Here is a 24,764-nt window from a genome sequence, read left to right on the forward strand (position 1 = left end):
CAAGTGCGAACTCGACCAGTGGCTGGATCTGCAGCCCTTTCGCGCTTCTCTCGTTTTCAAGGACAGTTTCCCTCTGGTGCTCTAATCCCACCCTTTCCAATCCCTGTGTGTCTATACTCCTATTGTCTCTTAAAAAAGGAAAATATCTGGTAGTCGGTGGTGTGGTTGGGTAATTGCGGGCGAGCTGGCCATCCTTCCCACCGTGCCTTAATCAGACTTACTCAGTTATCAATACAACGTTAATCTTTACTGACTGCTGAAACTCATGGATATGACCTTAAAGAGCAATTTAAAACACCATCTCCAATGGGTGTTTTTTTTCCACACCATCAGGAAATTAACTTAATTCTCAGAGGACACTTACCAGGTGTCCCACCGATTTAACTCAATTCTGACACTATCTACCTGGAGATAACCTCAGATGCCACAGGTTAGTAGCCAAGTCCCACCAGACTCACCCGCTTCAGATGCCAGTCGTACGTCCAGCTTGTTATCTGTGCTTCTGATCAACTGGCTGTAAATTGGAAATTCCCACAAGCTCCACCTCAGGTTTGACTGATTTGCTAGAATGGCCCACGGAACTCAGGAAACCAGTCTACTTACTAGATTAACAGCTTATAACAAAGGATATTAAAGGATACGAATGACCAGCCAGATGAAGAGATACATAGGGTGAGGTCCCCAGTGCAAGAGCTTCTGTCCCCGTGGAGTGTAAGGCCCGGAATGTAGCTACATTCACCAACCTGGGAGCTCTCTGAACCCCTTCCTTCGGCGTTTTTATGGTGGCTACTTTATGCAGGCGTGATTGATTAAATCATTGGCCATTGGCCAACCTCCAGCCCCTCTCCCCTCTCCCATCCCTGGAGGTCAGGGGGTGGGACTGAAATGTCCAACCCTCCAATCACATTCCCCTGGCAACAAGCCCCTAACCTTAGATCCTTTCCAAAAGTCACCTCATTAACATAAACTCAGGTGTGGTTGAAAGGGGTTTGTTATGCGTATCTATCAAGGCACCTTAATTGCTCTTAACACTTAGGAAATGCCGAGGATTTTAGGAGCTCTGTGGCAGAAAGGAGAGGAAGACCAAATACAGATTTCTTATTATAAATCACAACATCACGCCAACCTTCCAGGTTCTAACCAGGGAATGTAACCTTTGACTCTTTGCTTCTCAACTCTTGTGGAAAGCTCAGGTTTAAGAAAGAGCATTCAGGTAGAATTGCACGAAAGCCCTAATCCAAGCATTATTATATTTTACTCCTCATTAAGCAGGTGCCTGAGTATGCTGCCTAACTTTGACTAAAATCAACTGTGTTAAGCTCTTAGTGTACTTCAAAGGATGTTGTTAGAATTGGTCATATCAAATCTCAGAACAAGAAGTATTAATGGAAATATGTGAAAAATGTGTGTAATCTCAAAATTCAAAGAACGTTAAACAGTGAGGTGACTATGTTTGCTTTTCAGATTAGCAAAAAAAAAAAAAATTTTTTTTTTTTAATAGAGAATGAATTAAGGCAACCACAAGTGGTTTGGTCTGGCTGGAGTGTCAAGTGTGACACCAGAAATAACAAGAGGTAGTCAGAGACCCAATCTCTTCATTCATGCATGCATTCAACAAATATTTATTAAGGTCGTACTCTGTGTCAGGCATAGGGATGGATGATGAGGACACAATGGTCAGCAAAAATAGATATGGTCCCTGCTCTTGTAGAGATTACAGTCTGGTGGGATAGATGGACATCAATCAAGTAATTACACTAATTAATGTAGTGCATACATTAACCCTGACTAATTAATGCAGTCAGGGTTGGGTGTTATGCCACAGGGACCACTAGGTGTCCCCATATCCATTCACTCCATCTATAGGAACAGATCTCCAGGTTCACTGCCAGGCATATGGCAACCAAAATAAAGGCTACTTTTCCCAGCTTCCCTTACAGCAGGTGTGGCCACGTGACCAACTTCTGATCAGTAAGAGGTGAGTAAAAGTAATCATTGGAACTCCTGAGTCATACACTTAAAAGGAGTGATTGTGCCCTCCCTGCCCTCCTTCTCCCTTCCACCGGCTGGAATGTGAGATGGTGGTGAATCATCTTAGAGCAGGCTGGTAAGCAACAATCTAGAGATGTCAACGCAACAAGGCAGAAGGATCCTGGGCTCCCGACAGAACAGAGCCTCCAGACAAGTCCTCAGCTCCTTAGGCAAACGGTGTATTTTGAGCGAAAAATAAACTTCTATCACATTAATGTCACCAGAGTCTCTGTTTCACCAGCAGATCCATGTCCTATCTAATACATATCCTAAAAGGAAGAGAGTTCTCCGAGGAGACACAGTAAAGGGTCATGACCTATGCTTATTTGAAGAGTTGAGGTGAGAGCTTAGATTGATGGATGGGTGAACTTAACCAGCTGGGGGGTGGGGTGGGTAGGAGTGGCCTGGGGGAGGCTTGTTTAAAAAACTGAAAGAAGACCGCTGTAGCTGTAGAGCATAGAGGAAAAATGTATAAGAATGATGGTGGGAGCTGGCACTGGGTTTGGAGGGCTTGAAAGCTGTATCAGAGATGTCAATCTTTAGTCTGAGAACAGTGGGAAACCATTAAAACGTTCTAAGCAGGAGAATAAGATGATCAGATTTATGTTTCAAACACACTGCTCTAGCTGGGATCAATGTTAAGCTCATGTCTGGATAATACTGCAGTAGTTGAGGGAATTCCCTGGCGGTCCAGTGGTTAGGACTCTGCACTTTCACTGCCATGGCCTGAGTTCAGTCCCTGGTCAGGGAACTAAGATCCCCTCAAGCAGTGCGGGGCAGCCAAAAAAAGAAACAAAAAAAAATGCAGTGGTTGAGAGAGAAATTATGGTGCCTTTTCCTAGTGTTGCAACCCCTGTGAGCCCAGGGCACTGGCACAAGACTGTTCATGGCAGCGTTGTTGTTTGTAGTAGACAACATGAACAAGCTACAACTGCTTGCAATAACAGTGAAAGAGTCTCACAAGCACCCTGCTGATCCAAAAAAGAAAAACAACAGAGGTCAAAGAACACGTGCAGTATAATTTCATTCATATGGTTCAAAAGCAAGCACAACTAGTCTACATCAGCTCTAAGGTGCCACTAATTGTAAAACACACCATTATTTTATATTATTGTATTTATATTTTATACTTCTTCTAGGAAAGAAAAAACGTGCTGCCAATGAAACCTTGACAAGCCATCATCAGAAGCATGTCTCCACTTCAGACGTGCTCAAATATAAAAAAAGAGAACTTCTTGGATTCACTAAAGTGAGATATATCGTCTAGTGATTCATCATACATAGGTGGTACAACTAAAAAGAAAAGCAAAACCGTTATCACAGAAATCAGGATAGTGGTTACTTCTTGGAGAGAGGGCTGGTTTTGTAACCAAGGAAGGGCACACAGGAGTGGAGAGGGTTCTGGAGAGCAACAGTGTTGTTGAGCAGTTTATGATCATTCCTTAAACTGTGTACAGAGTTTGTACATTTGTTTTTGCATGCCTGCTGTACCTCACAAGCAAGCAAACAAGCAAAAGACCTAGAAGAGTGGTTTGAAAGATGGAGAAGTAGAACTAAACGGAGAGACGTGATAGGTGGGAAGGGGTGAGGACAAAGAATCTGAGGCTGCAGAGTGACGGAAAGGTAAGAGGGGACAAGCCTAGAAGCAGGAAGACCAGTTAAGCAGAGAGATCTAAGCCTGGCCTGGGTAGCAGCCTGAGAATAGAAGCAAGAGAGCAAATGGGAAACATGCCTGAGATTTAAAATAACCTGGACTTGGATCTGACTCGATACTTTGGTTGATTGAATTATCTTGATTATCATCCTCATAGCCATCATTTGTGGAGAGATGACTGCACCTCAGGCACTGGCACCTTACATGCATTGGCTGGTAATCCTCACCATCACCTGAGCTGGTAAATGTTATTATCAGCCGTATTTTAGAGTGGAAAATGGAGGCATAAATCACACAGTTCGTGGCTGAGCCAGGATGCAAAGCCAGGCCTGACCAGTACACCCGGCACTTATTTACCAGTTGCCTGTCACTGGACTCAGGTAGCAGAATAGCTTTTCTCTTGTGTCTTGTGCACAAAGATTGTGTTACTGGGCACCATGCTTTACCCAACTTTCAAAATGAGGCAACTTGATCCACTGAGATCTTCTTCCATCCTTCAGTCACTCCGTGCTGAGTCTTTCTACTGTTTCCAGTGGAGAAAGACTCCTGGGTCGGCCTCTGGGCTCACCCATAAGTCATGGGGCCAAAAGCACAGTGTGAGGGGCAGGGTCCACCATGCCTCTTTGGCTGTGTAAAGAGGTCAAATGGTAAATTACAACTAATTGAGATTTAGTTTAAGCCATGATATATAAGCAATAGTGGGTGTTTTAGAATGCGTGGTCAAAATCAAAACTACAGTGAGGTACCACACCACACCAGTCAGAATGGCCATCATTAAAAAGTCTACAAATAACAAATGCTGGAGAGGGTATGGAGGAAAGGGAACCCTCCTACACTGTTGATGGGAATGTATATCGGTGCAGCCACTATGAAAAACAGCATGGAGGTTCCTCAGAAAACTACAAATAGAACTACCATATGATCCAGCAATCCCACTCCTGGGCATATACCCAGACAAAATTATAATTCAAAATACATGCACTCCTGTGTTCATAGCAGCACTGTTTACAATAGCCAAGACATGGAAACAACCTAAATGTCCATCAACAGATGAATGGATAAAGATGTGGTACATATATACAATGGAATATTACTCAGCCATCAAAAAGAATGAAATAATGCCATTTGCATCAACAAGGATGGACCTAGAGATGAGCATACTACGCGAAGTAAGTCAGAAAGAGAAAGACAAAGACCATATATCACTTTTATGTGGAACCTAAGATACAACACAAATCAACATATCTACAAAGCAAAAACAGATTCACGTATATAGAGAACAGACTTGTGGTTGCTAAGGGGGAGGGAGGCAGAGAGGAGGGGAGGATTGGAGTTTGAAATTAGCAGAGGCAAACTATATATGTAGGACAGATTAACAACGAGGTGTCCTACTGTATATATAGCACAGGGAACTATATTCAATATCCTGTGACAAACCATAATGGAAAAGAATACGAAAAAGAATATATATATGTATAACTGAGTCACTTTGTTCTGCAGAAGAAATTAATACAACATTGTAAATCAACTATACTTTGATAAAATTTTAAAAGTAAAATAAAAATAGAATGCATGGTTATAGACAGTGGATACTCCTTAAAATGGGAAAAATAACAGTGCTTATCTCAAAAAAAAAAAAAAAGAAGTCAAATGATGTTGTTTGAACCCTCTGATTCTGTGCTGTTGTTCCTGGGGGCTTATTAAGGATGGGAACTGGTTCAGGAAACTGGTTCTTCCATTAAATTAGAACAAAATCTTTTCCTGTAGAAAATCCCCAAAGGATGAGTGGATCAGGAAACATGCTCACCTTCCGCAAAAGGCCATGAAGATAAAAAGTTCTGATAAACAACAAACACACAAACAGCCATGTAGGAAAGGAGATGGGGGATTGCTGAAAGAAAGGGAGAAGGATGACAAAGGCAAATTCATCATTTGCCCTTCACGATTTAGCAGAGCCTGCTCCAAGAACAGGCTGACTTTCTTAGTAAGGCTTTCCTGGTCTTTGTTATTGATCACACAATACCAAAAAATATTCAGGACAGCTTCCTGCTTATGGTTAGTAAGGAAGTGGTTTTTCTCACATGCAGAACACCCTTTTTGTTTAGATTACACTGCCTTACTAATTTGGAAAAGGTGTCCCTAATACATGGCAAAATTTTTGATGGAACTCACCCCTCCCTTCTCTGCCCTGCTCTGTGCCCTGGGGGCTGACCTGTAAGGATAAAGCTTGCTTCCACGCCTTCTGGTTCCACTGGGTTCAGCCAGCGGGGACCCCAGCAGGAGATCTGAGGGAGGAAGCAGAGTGAAGTCCCTCCCTGTGGGGTTACTCCTGGCTAGTCTAGCTGCATAAAGGATGTAGGGGATGTCCGCTTCCGTCAGACAGACCCTCTACCTCCCAGTTCCTGTACATGGTCCCCTACCCTTGACCTAAAGCAATAATGGAGTTCCTCTGCTCCTAGCCCTGGGGTCCTGCACTAATCTTCATGGTTTCCCCACACCCGGGCCTCGGTAAACTCTTTCTTTACTAAAGGCTCCTTAAATTATCCTAATTTAAATGTGCCATGTTTTCTGCTGGGACCCTGACTGACAGTAATAATAACTTACAGGTAAGAGCTTTTAAAGTTTCTCATTAATTTATTTGTACTTGGTTTACTCTTTCTGAAGTTGTTTTTTTTAAAAAAAACAATAGACCATGGACACCATGCAAATGTCCATGTTTGATTTTGAGTCACCATGCTGCAAGTGGAAATGAACAATCTCTTTATTCTTGTCACTGGCATTTTTTTTGTACCCTTTGTGTTTTTGTTTTCATTTTCACCTGTCGTTCTTTGAGAGATTTTTATTGTTAGGTAGTATTAGGGCATGAAGCCACTCTTTCCCATTTGATCTTTGCTTGATTCACTTTTTAGCCTCTAATTTCTGGACTGACAAGCCTGTGAAGGCCCTGCAGCCAGGGAAGTGTTTTCTATTTGTATCCTCCATGCACAGCACCTGGCACAGAATAGAACTCAGGGCAGATATTTTGAATGAAAGGAGAATCATATCTATTCTTGCGCACAGTTATTAGGGAACAAAGATCATCAGACAGTACTCTTCTCAGAGAGATGAAGAGGTGTGTCTGGGTAGAAGGCAAAGCATGTAAGAGCTTGATCAGGGACAGTCAGAAGCTGAGATGCTCACAGACTTACATTGCCTTACAATTTCCCTTTAAAAATTCAAAGATGACCACGTTTTCTTCCCTCTGAGCAAATTATCCCTCTTAAACAGTCATGAGTTAACCACATTAACTTACTTTTAACAAAAAGGAGAAGAAATGGCTTCTGTCTCATACATTTCAGCCGTCTTGTCCCCAGTGGGTTGTCAACTTGAAGGATTTCTTTTACATTCCTAATATCCCACTATTCTCTGTGAACAAAAATTTAATTTAAAATGGAAAGTGAGGGTTTGGGTTCATGTCTAATTTTTGACTCACATTATTTAAACTCTCTATGCTCTAAGAACATAAAACACCCAAGATAAAATTAGAAAGTAATAGAATTCTTTAAGAGGGTGAATCATGTTTTAGGTTTTCCTGTTTCCTCAAGCCATGGCCTTTAGAGATGATCCAGTCCAAACCTGTCACTTGACAGGTGAGGATGATAAAGCCTGAGGTCAGATGCGTGATAGATCCAGGTCTGGGATCAATGTTTCCTGGCTTCCATCAGCAAACCAACTAGAGCCAGGGCTCTGTGCACCTGGACTAGACCAGTGACAGAGAACTCTGCCCACCTGGTCATGACCCAGTCATGATCTGAAGCCCACCCAGTGGCTGACAGGCACTGGCCAGACCCTGGAGCTGGCACAGCAGTACAAGCAGTAGTGACTGGTGACAGACAAAGGCCACTGACATAAAAAAGAGGCCTGAAAAACAAACAATCCGATTGAAAAATGGGCAGAAGATCTGAATAGACATTTTTCTATAGAAGACATACAGATTGCCAACAGGTACATGAAAAGATGCTCAACACCACCAATCAAAGGGAAAAGCAAATCAAACCCACAATGAGATGTCACCTCAGATCTGTTAGAAGGGCTATTACCACAATGACAAAAAATAGCAAGTATGTTGGAGAGAATGTAGAAAAAAGGGAAATCTTGTGCCCTGTTGATGGGAATGTAAATTGGTGCAGCTTCTATAGAAAACAGTATGGAGGGTCCTCAAAAAATTAAAAATAGAACTACTGTATGATCCAGCAATTTCACTTCTGGGTATTTATCTGAAGAAAACAAAAATGCTAACTTGAAAAGATATATGATCCCCAATGTTCATGGCAGCACTATTTACAATAAATACTCACGACATGGAAACAGTCTAAGTGTCTGTCAATGAACGAATGGATAAAGAAGATGTAAGATATATATTTGTACACACACACACACACACATATATGTAAACAATGGAATATTATTTTTCTATAACAAAGAAGGAAATCTTGCCATTTGTGAAAATATGGATGGACTTGGAGGGCATTATGCTAAGTGAAATAAGTCAGACAGAGAAAGCCAAATATGATGGATATGATCTCTTTTATATGTGGAATCTAAACAAAAACAAAAACCAAGCTTATAGATACATTGAGCAGATTGGTAGTTACCAGAGGCCGGGTGTGGAAGGTAAGAGAAATAGGTGAAGGGGGTCAAAGTTAAAAAAAATTTTTTTAATTTTAAATTTAAAAAGTTAAAAAAGTTAAAAAAAGTTAAAAAAATATGTATATATATGAAAATGAAGATTAAAAAAAAAGCAGCCTAGAGGCTCTGATTTCCACTCTAAAGCACTGGAAATTTCCATCTTTGAGTAGTTTATAAAAGAAAACATGGGACTTCCCTGGTCGTCCAGTGGTTAAGAATCCGTCTTCCAATGCAAGGCACATGGGTTCGATCCCTGGCCAGGGAACAAAAATCCCACATGCTGCGGGGCAACTAAGCCCACATGCCGCAACTACTGAGCCTGCACGCTCTGGACCCCACACGTCACAACTAGAGAGCCCACCCACCGCAACCACTGGGCCCGCACTCTCTGGAGCCTGGGCACCACAACGAGAGCCCGTGCACCACAACAAAAACATCCCACACACCACAATGAAGATCCCACATGCTGCAACTAAGACCCAACACAGCCAAATAAATAAATAAATATAAAATTATTAAAAAAAGAAAAAACTGTCAATATAGTGTGATTACTATAATATATTATATAAAAAAAGAAAACATGGAAGTGGGACGTTAAGGGAGACAAATAATATTTACGGTAAACCTACCATGTTCCAAGTTCTCTCATCTTACCTGAGTACTATACTCTTTTTGGAACACACTGGGGCTTTTGCGTAAAGGAGCAGAATTCTGAGTGAGTCCACATCTCAACTTCTGTTAGTTTAACTAAATAAGTATAACGCCAATGCCCGTTTATTTCTTTTTTTCAAATTAATTTTAAAATTTTTATTTACAGATCATTTAAAATAAATTTTTAATTTCAGAATTTAGTTTTAAATTTACAGAAAATTTGCAGGAATGGTTAAATTCTTGTATACCTAGATTAACCAATTTTTAATATTTTACTAATTTGCTTTATAATTCTCTCTGTATATGTGTGTGTATGTGTACATATATAAAATATGTTTGTGCATATATATTTTTTCTTCTAAACCACTCAAGAGTAGATTATATACACCATGCCCCTTTACCCTTTATAAACAAGGATATTCTCTTACATAAACATAGTATAATTATTAAAATCAAGAAATTTAATAAGGAATTTGAATTTAGTATGTAGTCCACATTTCATCTCAATTGTCCTAATAATTTCCTTTATAAACAATTTTTGTCTGGGCTAGGATCCAATGAAGGATTACTTATTTCATTTAGTTGCCATGTCTCAGCCTTTCTTTGTCTTTCATGACATGGCATTTGGCAAGAAAACAGTTATTTTATACAATAATCTTCAATTTGTGTTTCTTTAATGTGTCCTCATGATAAGTTCAGTGCATTTTGCCTGCAATGCTAGATGAATGGCATTGTGTTCTTTTCAAGGAATCCTATCGGGAGACACATGATGTCCACTTACACTTTATTGGTGATATTAACTGTGACTGCTTTGTGAAGGTGTTTTCTCATTTCTCCACTCGATAGTTATTACTTTTCCTATTGTAATTAATAAGTAACGGTGGAGGATACTTTGGGTAAACACTTCCTTTCTCTTCAGACTTTCCCTCCCTAGATGTAGCATCCATTGATGATGCTTTTTTTTTTTTCATTAATGATTCTTGCCTGAATAAAACTTCACTGTGATGGTTAAAATCTGGTCATTTTGTAACTCCATTATTCCTTCTAACTTCATTACTAGTTGGTATTTTACTGTAAGAAAGAATACTCCCTTCTCTCCTGTTTCTTTATTCTTTTATTTACTTACTTGTACACCTCTAAAGACTCTTCATATTTTAATAGATAATAATCTATTACTGTTCTTATATATTTTGATGCACTAAATGACCTGGTTTTGGACAGTGAACATTTCAAGCCAGCTTTTGAGTGTTTTTTTCTTTGTTTGTTTTTGGGTTTTTTTGTGGTACGCGGGCCTCTCACTGTTGTGGCCTCTTCCGTTGCAGGGCACAGGCTCTGGACGCTCAGGGTCAGCAGCCATGGCTCACGGGCCCAGCCGCTCCGCGGCATGTGGGATCTTCCCGGACCGGGGCACGAACCCGTGTCCCCTGGATCGGCAGGCGGACTCTCAACCACTGCGCCACCAGGGAAGCCCGTGGGTTCTATTTTATATAGACTGACCAGGGAAGGACTCTCTGAAGAAGTTATATTTGAGCAGAAAATTTAATGGAAAGAATGAATAAATTATGTAAATATCTGGAAGACATTTCATGCTCAGGGAAGGATGATTGCAAAGATCAGAGATAAAAATGTGTTAAACATTTTGGAGGAAAAGTAAGGAGATAGTGTGGCCAGAAGCAAATGAAAGATGCCAACAGAAGTAGGCCATGAAGTTGGAAGGGTGGACTTTGGGGACCAGAAGATGCCAGGTCTTATGGGCCAAATGGTAGGATTTCATTCTAAGGATGATTAGATGGGCCATTGGAGGGTCTGGGGAATGAGAGACAAGAGTAGAAGAGTAGATGTCAATTGTAGGGGCTTCCCTGGTGGCGCAGTGGTTGAGTCCGCCTGCCGATGCAGGGAACACGGGTTCGTGCCCCGGTCCGGAAAGATCCCACATGCCGCGGAGCGGCTTGGCCCGTGAGCCATGGCCGCTGGGCCTGCACGTCCGGAGCCTGTGCTCCGCAACGGAAGAGGCCACAACAGTGAGAGGCCCGCGTACTACAAAAAAAAAAAAAAAAGAGGGCAAAGGACAGCCCAGCAATGCAGCGCTGTCCCCTGCCTCACCTCCGACAACTCTCTCTCTCTCTCTCTCACTTTTTAACTCCCAGCTATACCTGAAAAGAAGAGGAGAAACCTAAGCCTGGAGCCAGACTCAGGATCCGTCCCCAGCTCTGCCACTTACTAGGTGCATAACCTTGAATAAGTTACTTTAATTTTCTGTGCTTCTTCTCTATCTTCCTCACCTGTAAAATGGTGATAATACTAGTACATATCTCTTAGATTGCTGTGAGGATTAAATGCTTTATTACTTGCAAAATGCCTAGAAAAGTGGCCACCATCTGGCATGATAAGCATCAGTAACTCTTAGGCGTTCTCAACATCTTGAATATGCTGTATCTCTCTCACCTCTCTACCTGGTACCTGCTCTTTCCTATGCCTGGAATATAGCACTTGGATTAATTTCAAACTCATCCTCCAACTCTCAGCCTCCATGTCACTGCCTCCAGGAGATCTTTTCCCATCCCCTAGACTAGATTCAATTCTCCTCTTGTCTCTTGCCCCACCACTCTATTCTTCCCCTCCAACAATGACCCCCCATCATATTTTCCAATAATCACTTGTTTTGTTGTTCGATTTTCTTACTAGATCAAAAATTCTGTGAAGGGAGGAGCTATTCTTGTTTGCCTTGTTTACCTCCACATCTTCAAGGCCTAGCACAGTGCCTGGAAAAAAAATAGGCATTAAATAAACACTGAAGAAGTCTATTCATCTAGCAACCTTCTAATATTAGCAAAAGTCCCCAAAGCAGAGAGTGTAGTAACCAAGCATCAGAACCATGTTACGACTTTCTTGGGTCCTAGTGCTTTTGCTTTCATAGGCCCCCTTTCTGCTTCAAAAATACATATATTAAAAAGTATATTTTAGGGACTTCCTGGTGGTCCAGTGGTTACAACTCCATGCTCCCAATGCAGGAGGCCCGGGTTAAATGTCTGGTCAGGGAACTAGATCCCACGTGTTGCAACTAAGAGTTTGCATGTCACAACCAAAGATCCCACGTGCCACAACTAAAGGAGGCTGCATGCCACAACTAAAGATCCCATATGTCACAACTAAAAGGATCCAGCATGCCGCAACTGAAGATCCCACACAAGGCAACGAAGATCCCATGTACCACAACTAAGACTCAGAGCAGCCAAATAAATAAACAAATAAAACTTTTTTTAAAGTATATTTTAGGGGGCTTCCCTGGTGGCGCAGTGGTTGAGAGTCCGCCTGCCGATGCAGGGGACATGGGTTCGTGCCCCAGTCCGGGAGGATCCCACATGCTGTGGAGCAACTAGGCCCATGAGCCATGGCCACTGAGCCTGCACGTCCGGAGCCTGTGTTCCACAACGGGAGAGGCCACAGCAACGAGAGGGCCACGTACCGCAAAAAAAAAAAAAAAAAACAAAATAAACACAATAAAGTATATTTTATAATTGACTTGGCATAAAGATGAATATAACCCAGACTAGATTCATTATTATATATTCATTGTTATTATATTTGTTTTTTAAATTCTGATTTTAAGAGAAATTAAAATTTTTAAACATTTGCTTCTATTTTTGTAATATTTTATATAACAAAAAACAGTGCTTGTAAAAAAATTCACACAAAGTTGCTAGAGAGCATACAATCTCTAAAAATGTCCTGGGTTTTTGCTACATTCAGTTTTCTAAGGATGTACTCAAATCAGTGGTAAAATGCAGACATGATGTGATATTTTATGATCTTTGGTAAAACTACTCTCATTATTTTGTCTCCTCACAGTATTAACCCTGATATCCACTTGGTGTAGGGTCTGCTATCACTAGGATGTGAGAAAAACATTAAGGCTTGATCTACGTGAGGCAAGTATCTCCAACTGACAGTCAGAGCCCCTTAGCCCCCCATCCCCACTTCATATCATGTATCTACACAGCAAGGCAGGGTAAGAGCTCAATGGCCTCCAATCTGCGGTCTTGAAACCCTCCTCCTCAATCAGGCAAGAAGTAAACATTTGGGGGCAAAGGTGGAAACTGAGGCCATCTCTGCAGGAACCTGAGTGGCCTTGCTGTGGTGTGGTCAGGCCAGTGACCCTTAGCATTTAAACAGCTAATCCACTTACCACTAAGTAGATCCCACTGGTTGGTTGATGATGGCTGCTGATGTGGTGGCTCCTCCCCCAAAACATAAAAAGAAAAGAGGGTTCGGGGTCAACACTGAAGGGGGAAGGGCAATTTTAAAACATTTTTGAGGGCCTTAAGCACTGTGCCCACTATGTCTAATAGACATATAGACATATACATATAATGATGTACACATGAAATATACAACGTTATAAATCAATGCCACCTCAATTTTTTAAAATTAAATTTTAAAAAAAAGCAATGGAAAAAGTGAGAAGGGAACAAAGGGAGTTACAGAATCTGAAATTAACCTGACTTCTGGGATGAGTCAGACCGTGTAGTTGTAAATCAACAAGAATGCTTTCAGCTACAAGTAATGGAGTCCTGACTCCAACTCACTAAACCAATAACAGGACTGTCCAGAGGTATGGTAGGGTCTGGCTTAGTTAACTCAATGACTCAACAGTGTCTGCAGAGTTGCAGGGTCTTTCTAATTCTCTATTCTTCTGTCCACAGCATTGGCTTCATCTAAAGTCTGGTTCCCCTTTGGTCATCAGATGATTGTCAGCAGAAATGGAGGCAATATCCTCCTTGTTTATATCCAGTGAGCCGGCCAAGGAATTTTAGTATGTTTTTGCCGTCTGACTGAGCCAATTTCAGTCATGTGCCCAACTGGACCAATAATTCCCTGGAGAATACCCCACACTGGCTGATCTAGCAAATCAGGATCCATTCCTGGAGCTAGGGCTGTGGCTATAGCAGAACAACATCAAGGAATAGGGAATGTCTGATAACCCATTCCCCAGCTCTGGAACCCCCTCAAGAGTTCAAAAGTTACAGAATGAGCTATCATACATGAAGTATATAAAAAATATTTACATCAAGTAATAAAAGTATTTCCATCAAGTATAAAAAAGGGTCAAGGGATCTTTTATGCAAGGGAGGATCTTAAAGATTTATGGAAGTGTTTTTAGAGAAAGCTGTGCTGTGACCCTCAACCCAAACCCCTCCTCTTAAAGGACGAAATGGAGGTGGGTAAGGACCTGCCCTCCTACCTCAAACCTTAGTGAGTGGGGATTGCACAGAGCATTGCAGAGAGCTTAATAAATGACCCCTACATTTGGGTGGCACATGGTTGGAACTGATGCTTAGAAAATTCAGGGGACTCTCCATTGGTGACATTATCAAATCACAGACCTCCACAATACAAAATCCAAGTCAACACTCAGTCTTCATCTTATTTAACAGATCAGCAGATCAAAATTGTGGAAAGAGTTTCTTCACCTGACTTCCAATAGGCCAGCGTTCCAGGTTTTCCTCTTACCTCCATGGCCACTCCCTCTCTTTTGCTGGCTCCTCCTAAACCTCCCACTCCCCGATGAGGGAGAACCCCAGGGCTCAATCCTTGGACTTCGTACTTTCTCTCTCAACACCCCTCTCTACGTGTTGGCAACTTCCAAGTGTCGATCTCCGGCCCAGGAGACCTCTCCTCATTTATCCAGTGCCTTTAGGAAGTCTCCACTTGGATGTCTAATGATATCTCAACATGTCCAGAACGAAGTTCTTGGTTTCCCCCCTTAAAACATGCTCCTCCCTGACTTCACCATCTCAAGTAATGGCAACTCCATCCTTCCATTTGCTCAAGCAAAAAAGTTGGAATCATCCCTGACTCCACTCTCTGTCTCATATCCTACATACAACCCATCGACAAAAGTATTTTCGGAGTTGTCTCTACTTACAGAATATATCCACTGTAGGTCACTTCTCACCACCTCCTCCGTCATCTTTTACCTGGATTACTTCAAAAGTCTCCCAACTTCCTCCTTCCTTTCCTACTTAGATGATCACAAAAAGCTCCCTAGTTTTTTCCAATGTCTAAGCAGATGGCTGCCAGAATAAGACTTTTTAAGATGTGAGCTGACATCATTCTCCCACATAGACCCCTCCAGGAGCTTTCCATCTCATTCAGAGCAACGGCCAAAGCCCTACCAATGGCCTATCAAACTCTACCGCACGTGCCTACCCACCGCCAACGCATACACCTCTCTGACCTCATCTCCCCTCACTCACTTCATCTGAACAGCTCCCTGTTCTTCCTTGACCCCTGGGTCTTTTCATCAGCTGTTCTCTCAGCTACAATGCCTTTACTCCCAGAAAGCCACATGGCCTGCTCCCTCAACTCTTTCAAATATCATCTTCTCAGTGGGGCCTTTCCTGACCACTCTATCTGAAAGCACAACCATCACTACCTCCTCACCCGGGTCCCTACACCCTGCCCTGCTTTATTGTTCTTCATGGCACTTACAAAGCATGCTCACTTCTAAAGTAATTTAGTTGTCAGTCTCTTCCCACAAAAATATAAACTCAATGAGGGCAGGGATATGTCTTGCCTGGGTTGTTAAATGCTGTATCCCCAGCATCTAGAACAGGGCCTGACATATAGCAGGAGCTCAATAAATACTAGTTGAATGATTGCAGGAATATTGCTTTCTATAGTTAACCTATTATTTGAATATTTTCTAAGAAGAAAATGTTTGTTTATCCATTCAACAAATATGGATTCAGAGCAAATTCAAGCCTAAGTACTATGCTAGGTGCTGGGTCAAGAGTGCTGAGCAAAACTGAGCTGACTACCCTGCCTGGGATCATGGAGTTGAGTCTTGTGACAGATGATTGATATAATGACAAAAGGAGTGTCAAGAACTGGAAGGAAGGGACACAGGTAGACAAAAGCATATCACAAAGAAAGCTGGCCCTGCCTGGATGAGGTAAAGGTGGGTGGAGGAAAGGGATCTGGGGGACCAAGAAAGCCACAGGAGACTGGAAGCCTGGCTCCATGTTATATAGTTTCTGCAGAATTTTACTCAGGACTGCCTCTGTCCAGGATCAAAAGTGTAAGAGGGGCTTCCCTGGTGGCGCAGCAGTTGAGAGTCCGCCTGCCGATGCGGGGGACAAGGGTTCGTGCCCCGGTCCGGGAAGATCCCACATGCCGCTGAGCAGCTGGGCCCGTGAGCCATGGCCGCTGAGCCTGCGTGTCTGGAGCCTGTGCTCCGCAATGGGAGAGGCCACAGCAGTGAGAGGCCCGCGTACCGCAAAAAAAAAAAAGTGTAAGAGGTGTGCTTCATGCTACCTGATGATAATTCCCTGGGAAAGTAGCACCTGAGCCAGTGAAGATCCACACCTGTTACTGATAAGGGGTAAAGGTCGGGTAATGTGGAGGCATGGGGCTGAGGTAGAGGGAACCATGTGGGTGAAGGTCCTGGAGTAGGAGGGAGTATGGCACATTCTGGAACACAGAGAGCAAGGGGAGGGTGGTGGGAAAAGGGGCTGGAGAGGGAAAGGGTGGGCAGGGCCTGGCATACTCTCCGAAAGATTCTAGCTTTATCCCGAAAGGCATCAAAAGCCACAGGAAGGGCCTTGTTTGTTTTTGTTTTGTTTTGTTCCATTTGCACTGCAGTGACGTGACAGGACCTGTATTTTGAAAGTATTATTGAAACTACCTTTGTGGAGGATAACTTACCTGAGGTACCTGACCAGGTGCAGGACAATCAGTCAGGAGGCAGCAGAGGAGTCCAGGGGAGAAATGCTGGCAACTTGTCCCAGAGTAGAGGCAGGAAATGGAGAGAAGTCGACCGATTGAAGAGGCTGTATTATGGGCTATGTGTCTATGTGTGCTCTGGGCTGAATTGTGAACGTTCAAAATTCACATGCTGAAGCCCTAACCCCCAGTACTTCTGAATGCAACTGGATTTGGAGACAGCGTCTTTAAACAGGTAATTAAGGTAAAATGATGTCACTCAGGGGGGCCCTAATCCAATATGACTGGTGTCCTTATAAGAAGAGGAGACTAGGACACACGCACAGAGGGAAGATAATGTGAGGATACAGGGAGGAGAAGGCCATCTACAAGCCAAGGAGAGAGGCCTCAAAAGGAACCAAATCTGCTGACACTTTGATCTCAGATTTCTAGCCTCCAGAACTGTGAAAAATAAATTTGTTGTTTAGGCCACCCAGTCTGTGGTATTTGCTATGGCAGTCCTAGCAAACTAATACACTGTGCAAAAAAAAATTTAAGTGAAAAGACTTCCCTGATGGAGCAGTGGTTAAGAATCTGCCTGCCAATGCAGGGGACACGGGTTCGAGCCCTGGTCCGGGAGAATTCCACATGCCACAGAGCAACTAAGCCCGTGCGCCACAACTACTGAGCCTGTGCTCTAGAGCCCACGAGCCACAACTACTGAGCCCACGTGCTACAACTACTGAAGCCCGCACGCCTAGAGCCCGTACTCTACAACAAGAGAAGCCACTGCAATGAGAAGCCTGTGCACTGCAACGAAGAGTAGCCCCCGCTCGCCGCAACTAGAGAAAGCCTGCGCGCAGCAAAGAAGACCCAACACAGCCAAAAATAAACAAATAAAATAAATAAATTAAAAAAAAAGATTTTAAATGAAGAATGAAACCTTTGAAAAATAAAAACATATACTCGATTTATTCTAACTGAAATCAGGGTGGTATATGATGGTAAAGTTCAAGCAAAGGAGCCTTTCTTCAGTGTTCCCAGCAATGGCTTCTGTAATACAATCGTATCGTCCCTAAAACGAGTAGTAAGAAATACAAGTAATATAAAATGTTAGATGCTTCTATTTTGTAAGACTTTTATAAGAATTTTAAATTGAATTGGTTTTTACTTTCTCAGTTTTCTAGCCTAGCCTATGAAATCTTCAAACATTAGATATAATTTGTAAGAAAATAGGTAAAGAATATGCATTATTAATGTTTATCTTAAAATAGTTACCAGAAGTGAAACGTGCAAAATTTCATTGCACTTCTAATGCAAATATCTAAAATTACATCATTATTATCCATGGAGGCAGTCACTGAGTTATACACAATGGTCCTACAGTGCTTTCACCCAAAGATCATTCAACATATTAACAATGAGCATTACTTTTAGCAAGGTATGTTGGAAGGAAAAAATAAAATTTAAAAAGGGCTTTCTTTGGTGTAAGTTTTCTATTTTTTCCATATTCCACAGAAAGAAGAAAGAGCAAAATATCGAAAACCAAAAAGAAGTGAAAAAAAGCCTTGAACATCTTAATCTTGAATCGATATTTTTAGAAGCTGTGAATCGCTTGTTTCAAATTCTTAACACATCTGTTACTGCAAAAGGTTAAGGAAGTACAAAATGACTTGAACAATACCTTAGAAAATCGTATTTCCTTGAAGGAGAATGATATTGTCGTATTCACAGTCTCTACAACCAAAATACAAAATACAAAAAGTTATTGGCTAACGTCAGGTGATTTTTTTTGTTTGTAGTCCACAGTGCACCTCTTACAATTTTACTACTGGCAGAAGCAATCCCAAGCAAAATCGTAGAGAAATAATGAATCTTATACCCTGGCTACGATTCTCCTGTGGCTTCCTCTGCCACACTGAGCCCCTCTCAGTATCAGCCTATATCTCATCCCTCAGCGGATACAAACTTGTAAGGCCCACTGGTCTCAATAATGAATGAATGATGAACAAGCTAGTGCTAATATGCTTCATCCCAAGTTAGGTATGTACATATTTATTGTTGCTGCCTCTTAGCAGGGAATGATAAAGAAAAATCTTCCTAAAGGTGGAGGAGAGATTTGGGAGGGCAGCCAGGATACCAAATCTCCTTCCAATCCCACCACCGAGAAGCCTAGCTATGTAGTCACTTGAAATGCACAGCCATGGGCCTGGCCCTGAGGAAGCTGTGGGACAGGGTCAGAAATGCAGGAAAAACCACACTCCACTGACCCAGTCAGAAACAACAAAGGAGTGAACTTACAGGGTAGGGATAGAAAGAGAAATGTTCTGAACCTCTAACAAAAGCAGTATTGACCAAAAATCTTTCTTAAAGTAATATAAATAGTCAAGTGCAAACTGTATTGATTATTTTTCTCCAAGTTGGCTAAAGACAATCCTTACCAGCAAATGAATAGATTATGTCTACATCTATACCTTCATTTCTCACAAATAAGCATTTATTTATTTGCTTCTGGGAGTATTGTTATTAGGGGTACTAATACATTAAGATGTTGGTTCTTGAACTTAGTAAAGTGATCATATCTTCATGATCTTATGATCCTTCATTCAAGGCTAATCCAATTCAAATTTAATAGTTCAACCAATATTTATCGAAAGCCTACTATGTACCAGGGACTGGGGATACAAGGGTTAGTACAATACCATCCTTTCCCTCAAAGAGTTAAAGTCTTTTGGGGACACAGACATGCAAAGAAACCATTCCAAATACAATGTGCAATGAAAAGATGCAGTAAGGATAAAGGCAGGATAGCATTTTTGTTAAGAGTGATGGCTCTGGGACCTGAACTGCTTGGATTTGAATCCCAGCTCCTCTACTTACTCAGTGTGTGACCTTGGACAAGTCACTTAACTTCTCTGTGCCTCAGTGAAATGAGGCAGTGGATAATAACACCTACCTCATAGGATTATTCTGAGAGTGTCAACTGAAAAAAATGCACAGCCTATAGTTAAGAATTATGCTTTATTCGGTGGACGTACTGAGGACTTAAGCCTGGGAGACAGTCTCTCAGATAGTTCTGAGGCACTGCTCCAAAGGGGTAAGCGAGGAGCCAGAATATATAGAAGTTTTTCCAAAAAAAACTGAGGCAGTCGGAACATCAAAAGATTACTGTAAATTAAAGAAAAACCAAACCTCTCAAGTTCATGAATTTAGCACTTTTCCATGTATGGGAAGATGCAAGAGTCTGGGCTCACTGAATCATTCCTTTGATGTGCACCTTAACTATCTAGGGCCGGTATCCTGTGTTCTCCATCCTGAAACCCCTCAGAGTCTACCCTGGTGAGGGGGAAAGGGAGGGAAGGGAGGGGGCGGCTGCAGTGGCTGAAGCCTTGATGGCCACAACATTCTTTGTTTACTGATATGGCAGGTGACATTCTCTGTCCACAAGGGCTATATAAGTTAATACATGTAAGTGCTCAGAACAAGGCCTGGAACATAGCACTCATTAAATGTTATTAACATTCAAATGTCATTTATTATAACACTAAATGTTACTCCTTTCTAGACCCCCCTCCCATGACATCTTGCAAATAATAATGATAATGTTATGAATATTATAGTTGATGTTAATATTATTGTTATTGTGACAGTAGGTCCATCACAAAAGATGGGAAGGAAGGCAGGGGGTACATTCCAGGTGGCTGGAAAAACAGGAGCAAAGGCAGGAAGGTGAAAATCAGTATAGCTTACATGTATGCCTGCAAGGGGCTCAATGTTGTTAAAGCAAAGAAGCAGCAGGGGGCTTCCCTGGTGGCGCAGTGGTTGAGAGTCCGCCTGCCGATGCAGGGGACGCGGGTTCGTGCCCCAGTCCGGGAGGATCCCACATGCCGCAGAGCGGCTGGGCCCGTGAGCCATGGCCGCTGAACCTGCGCGTCAGGAGCCTGTGCTCCGCAATGGGAGAGGCCACACAGTGAGAGGCCCGCGTACCACAAAAAAAAAATAGAAGCAGCAGGAGTGCTAAGAAGTAAACCTGAAGAAGTAAGCGTGAATGCACTCAGGTTCCACACTAAGAGAATGGAGGTGATAGGGAAACATCCAAGGATGTGAAATGGTCAGAGTTTGTTTAGAGAGATGAGTCATATGACTGTATAGTAGCTGGATTTAAGGGGAGCACAGAAAGTCAGGGATATCCGTGAGAGCCCAGGAGGCAGTGACAGTGGTGAAGAGAAAAGGAGGTAAATGCCTCCCGTGACCTCCATCTCAGGTAACCTCCCTCATCATGCTCTGTCTCGTCATCCTGCTGCTTTCCTTGAGAGCACTTATCGTAAACTGAATCTTATTTCACTTTCATCTTTATCTTCTTTCGTGACCTAGTTACCATCTTGTTTCCTCCACTGGCCTACAAGCTCTATGAGGACAGGGGCTTTGCTTTGGCCACTTCTGAATTTCCAGCTCTTGGTACTACCTGGTCCCTGCATACCTGGCTCCGAGATCAGCTACATAATTTGCAAGGCTAAGCACAAAATGAAAATGGGAGGGCACTTATTCAGAAAGCACGGGGAACATCCATTAAAGGTACTAAAATATAAAGTCTTTTCCTTTCTTCCATAGTCTCTCTCCCCCTCTCTCTAGACTTGTCATGAGTTTTAAACTTTTTTTCTTTCAATTTTATTGAGATATAATTGACATATAGCACAGAAATTTAAGGTGTACAGCATAATTAACTTGACCTACATACACTGCCAAATGATTATCACGGTAATCCATCACCTCATAAAACCAAAAAAAGAAAAAGAAAGAAAGAAAAAAATGTTTTTTTTCCTTGTGATAAGAGCTTTTAGGATCTACTCTCTTAGCAACTTACAGATACACCACACAGCAGCGCTAACTACAGTCACTGCCATATTTTTTGTTTCCTAGTTAATGTATTCAAAATAAAACAAAAATTTTAATCATTAGCATGAATTTTGCCACTCCCCTTTATATCGTACAATGCCGACTGTATACACAAATATCAGAGCATTTAACTCTGAGGCAGAATCACTGAAGTTTCGCAATTTATATTTCGTGGCTCATTCCCAGAAGGTGCCTGAAGCTGATGAGGAGAAAGGGACCTAAGCCAGGCTCAGGAGGTTTGGAAGGAGGAAGAGAAGGTACCCCAGGTATGAAAGAATCCGAGGGAATGTTCCCTGGCACAGGGCGCAAGGTAAGTGTAGAAGCTCACAGGCACCCAGGGGCTGCTCCACAATGACCTGGGGGTGTGGGGGGGGTACACCTGTGCAAAGCCTTGGCCTGACAGGGTCGCCCTCCCACATGCTGCCAGGTGCCTCATACCCCAGAGCGGGGCAAGGAAGCCAAATCGGGCATCTTTCTTTACCACGGGCCTGCAGATCCACAAGCGACCCTCAAAGGTTTTGCAACCTCTGTGCAATAACTCCACGAGCTGCCTGCCGCGGGGGAGACCGTCTGGCCCCCACCTAGTCACCCACTAAACAGTGCCGCGGTGCTGCCAGCCCAGGTGGGGCAGCCACTGCCATACCCCAGCCCGGACACTGCAGGATATACCATGCCTGACCCTGACCCTCCCTGCTCCAGGCCTCCACCAGGGGCACAGGGTGGCAGGCGTCACTGGATGGGATGAGAGGGGAGATGCCAGACAGGGCCCAGGGCACCAGCAGGTAGTGAGCAGCAGGGAGCCAAAACCTGTCCAGGGGAGGTGGGCACATACACCACTGTCCCATCACACTTTGTGTACAAAACACACGCTCAAAGATAAAATGACTAAGCATCTCAAGACTGTGATCCCAGAATAGTACACCCCAAATGTGAAGCCCTTCTAAGTATAGGGCCCTGGTTGTGAAGCAAACCCTGTCAGCTTTGTAGGAGGGAGGGAGGGAGGGAGATGGATGGGACTTGAGTTTGAGGAAGAAATCAAGAATAACTCCCAAGGGACTTCCCTGGTGGTCCAGTGGTTAAGACTCGGAGCTTCCATGGCAGGGGGCACGGGTTCAATCCCTGGTCAGGGAACTAAGATCCCGCACGCCACACTGTGCAGCCAAAAAAAAAAAAAAAAAGTAACTCCCAAATTTCTGTCTGGGGGAACTGCCCAAATGTTTACCAGGTCACGCGGGAAGGAGCTCTAACCTCTTCTGTGGAGTAGCCCTCTTTTTTCAACTGTTTTGTCTTTCTTTCTGAGAAAGACATATCTCCCACTCTCCTCTTATGGGAAGTTAGCTTGAAGCCTCTTGAAGGAGCCAAGAGAGAACCCAGGTAGAGTCAGAGAAGAGGAAGACAGAACCTCAGCTTAGGCCCTTCTCTGCTCTTCCCGAAAGGGATCCACGCAGCTCACCAGTGGTCCAGTCCAGGTCTCCTGGCAACTATGCAGGAGGCAGGACCCAAGCCTGGGATGATGTTATGGGGCTGCACAGTGTCCCCCCAAAAGATATATTCAAGTCCTAACCCCCAGTACCTGTGAATATGGCCTTATTTGAAAATAGGATATTTGTGGACAGTCAAATTAAGATGAAGTAATTAAGGTGGGCCCTAATTGAATATGACTGTGTCCTTATGAAAAGGGGAAATTTGGACATGCAGACTGACGTGCATAAAGGGGGGACCACATGAAGGCACAGGAAGAAGAAGGTGATCTACAAGGCAAGAGTCTCCTGGGGCCATCAGATCCTAGGAGAGAGGCCTGGAGCAGATCCTTCCCGAGAAACTTCAGAGGGAGCACAGCCCTACAAGCACCTTGATCTCAGACTTCTAGCTTACAGAACTGTTAGATGATAAATCTCTGTTGTTCTAAGCCACCCAGTTTGTGGTACCTTGTTACAGCAACCCTTGCAAAATCCTGAAAATAAGGCTAACAGACTTATTAAGTTTAAAACACTTTTGAAATATCCATTTATTTATTCATAAATGTATTTTTGAAAGAAATGAAGGGGTGTGTGTGTGTGTGTGTGTGTGTGTGTGTGTATAAGAAGTGGAGGGACTTCCTTCGTGGTCCAGTGGGTAAGACTCTGTGCTCCCAATTCAGGCGGCCCAGGTTCGATCCCTCGTCAGGGAACTAGATCCCACATGCACGCCGCAGCTAAGGAGTCCATATGCCGCAATGAAGATCCCACGTACTGCAACTAAGACCCGGCGCAGCCAAAATAAATTAATTAAATAAATATTTTTTAAAAATAAAAGAAGTGGAATGATTATGTGTCATTTTTATTTTATGTTCACTTGCCCATATTTTCTAAATATCATATCCTAAAAATGTATGACCTTTGTAACAACCCAAAAAAGGAAAGTTATTTTAAAAGTTGGTGAGTATGTTCCTTACTCATTTGATTCCCAAATTTTCAAGGGACGGTTGACAGCATCAATGCTTCTTAAATCAGAATGTCCTGAGCTCTAAGCCCATATATTCGGCTGCCAGATGGACATGTTTATTTGAATGTTCCCAAATGGCCTTGAGCCCAACGTGCCAAACCAGAACTCGCTATCCTTCTCTTTAAAAATCTGCCCCTTCCTTTTGCACACATCATTGCTGATAAAGGCACTTCCGTCCACCCAGTCAACGGCCCTGGAGCAGTTGTTGATTGATCTAATGTTTGCCTGCCACATGAGATCAGTCAGCACTTCCCGCCTGTCCTGTTCCTCAATACGCTCTCTTTCATCTCTTCCTCTTTACTCCCAGGGCCGCCCTCGCGGTCCCTCAACAGCCTCCCAGCTGTGTTTCCTTCCATCCAAGTTTCTTGCCTCAGCCAACCCCACCTCCTTTTGAGACAGGCTGGGACCTGGGACCCTTTGCTGCAGTGCTTGCACCTGGACTAATGTCTCCTCCAGCAACAAAGCATAGAGAAACTGTAAGGGAGGAAAAATAACTGCATGCAGGCCCAGTTGGGGCAAATTATGTACAACAAGATACAAAAAGGCCAAAAAAAACCCCAACTGCCACTTCTGAAGAGCCGGAAGCAAAAACTGGGTGTCAGGAGCAAAAGCAGGGTACTGCGCATGCCCCCTGCACACGCCACCACCTAAGAGGTGGGCAGACCACCTAAGCCAC

General features: G+C 43.0%; 1 protein-coding gene across 3 annotated transcripts in view; it reads right to left on the reverse strand.

Moving 5' to 3' along the window:
* LY96 (lymphocyte antigen 96) overlaps positions 1-24,764 on the reverse strand; it is a 75,812-nt gene that overhangs the window by 23,950 nt on the left and 27,098 nt on the right. The window contains exons 4-5 of one of the 3 annotated variants that reach the window (XM_067712034.1): positions 18,393-18,445; positions 17,653-17,783 (exon numbers count right to left, since the gene is read on the reverse strand). The exons of the other annotated variants lie outside the window; for them this stretch is intronic. Coding sequence (XP_067568135.1) covers positions 17,685-17,783; positions 18,393-18,445 — 152 coding nt within the window. The 3' untranslated portion in view covers positions 17,653-17,684. Of the gene's footprint in view, positions 1-17,652; positions 17,784-18,392; positions 18,446-24,764 lie in introns of those variants that run through there. 3 annotated transcript variants of the gene reach the window in all.

Source organism: Pseudorca crassidens, chromosome 17 (genome assembly GCF_039906515.1).
Source record: "Pseudorca crassidens isolate mPseCra1 chromosome 17, mPseCra1.hap1, whole genome shotgun sequence".
Classification (NCBI taxonomy): Eukaryota; Metazoa; Chordata; class Mammalia; order Artiodactyla; family Delphinidae; genus Pseudorca; species Pseudorca crassidens.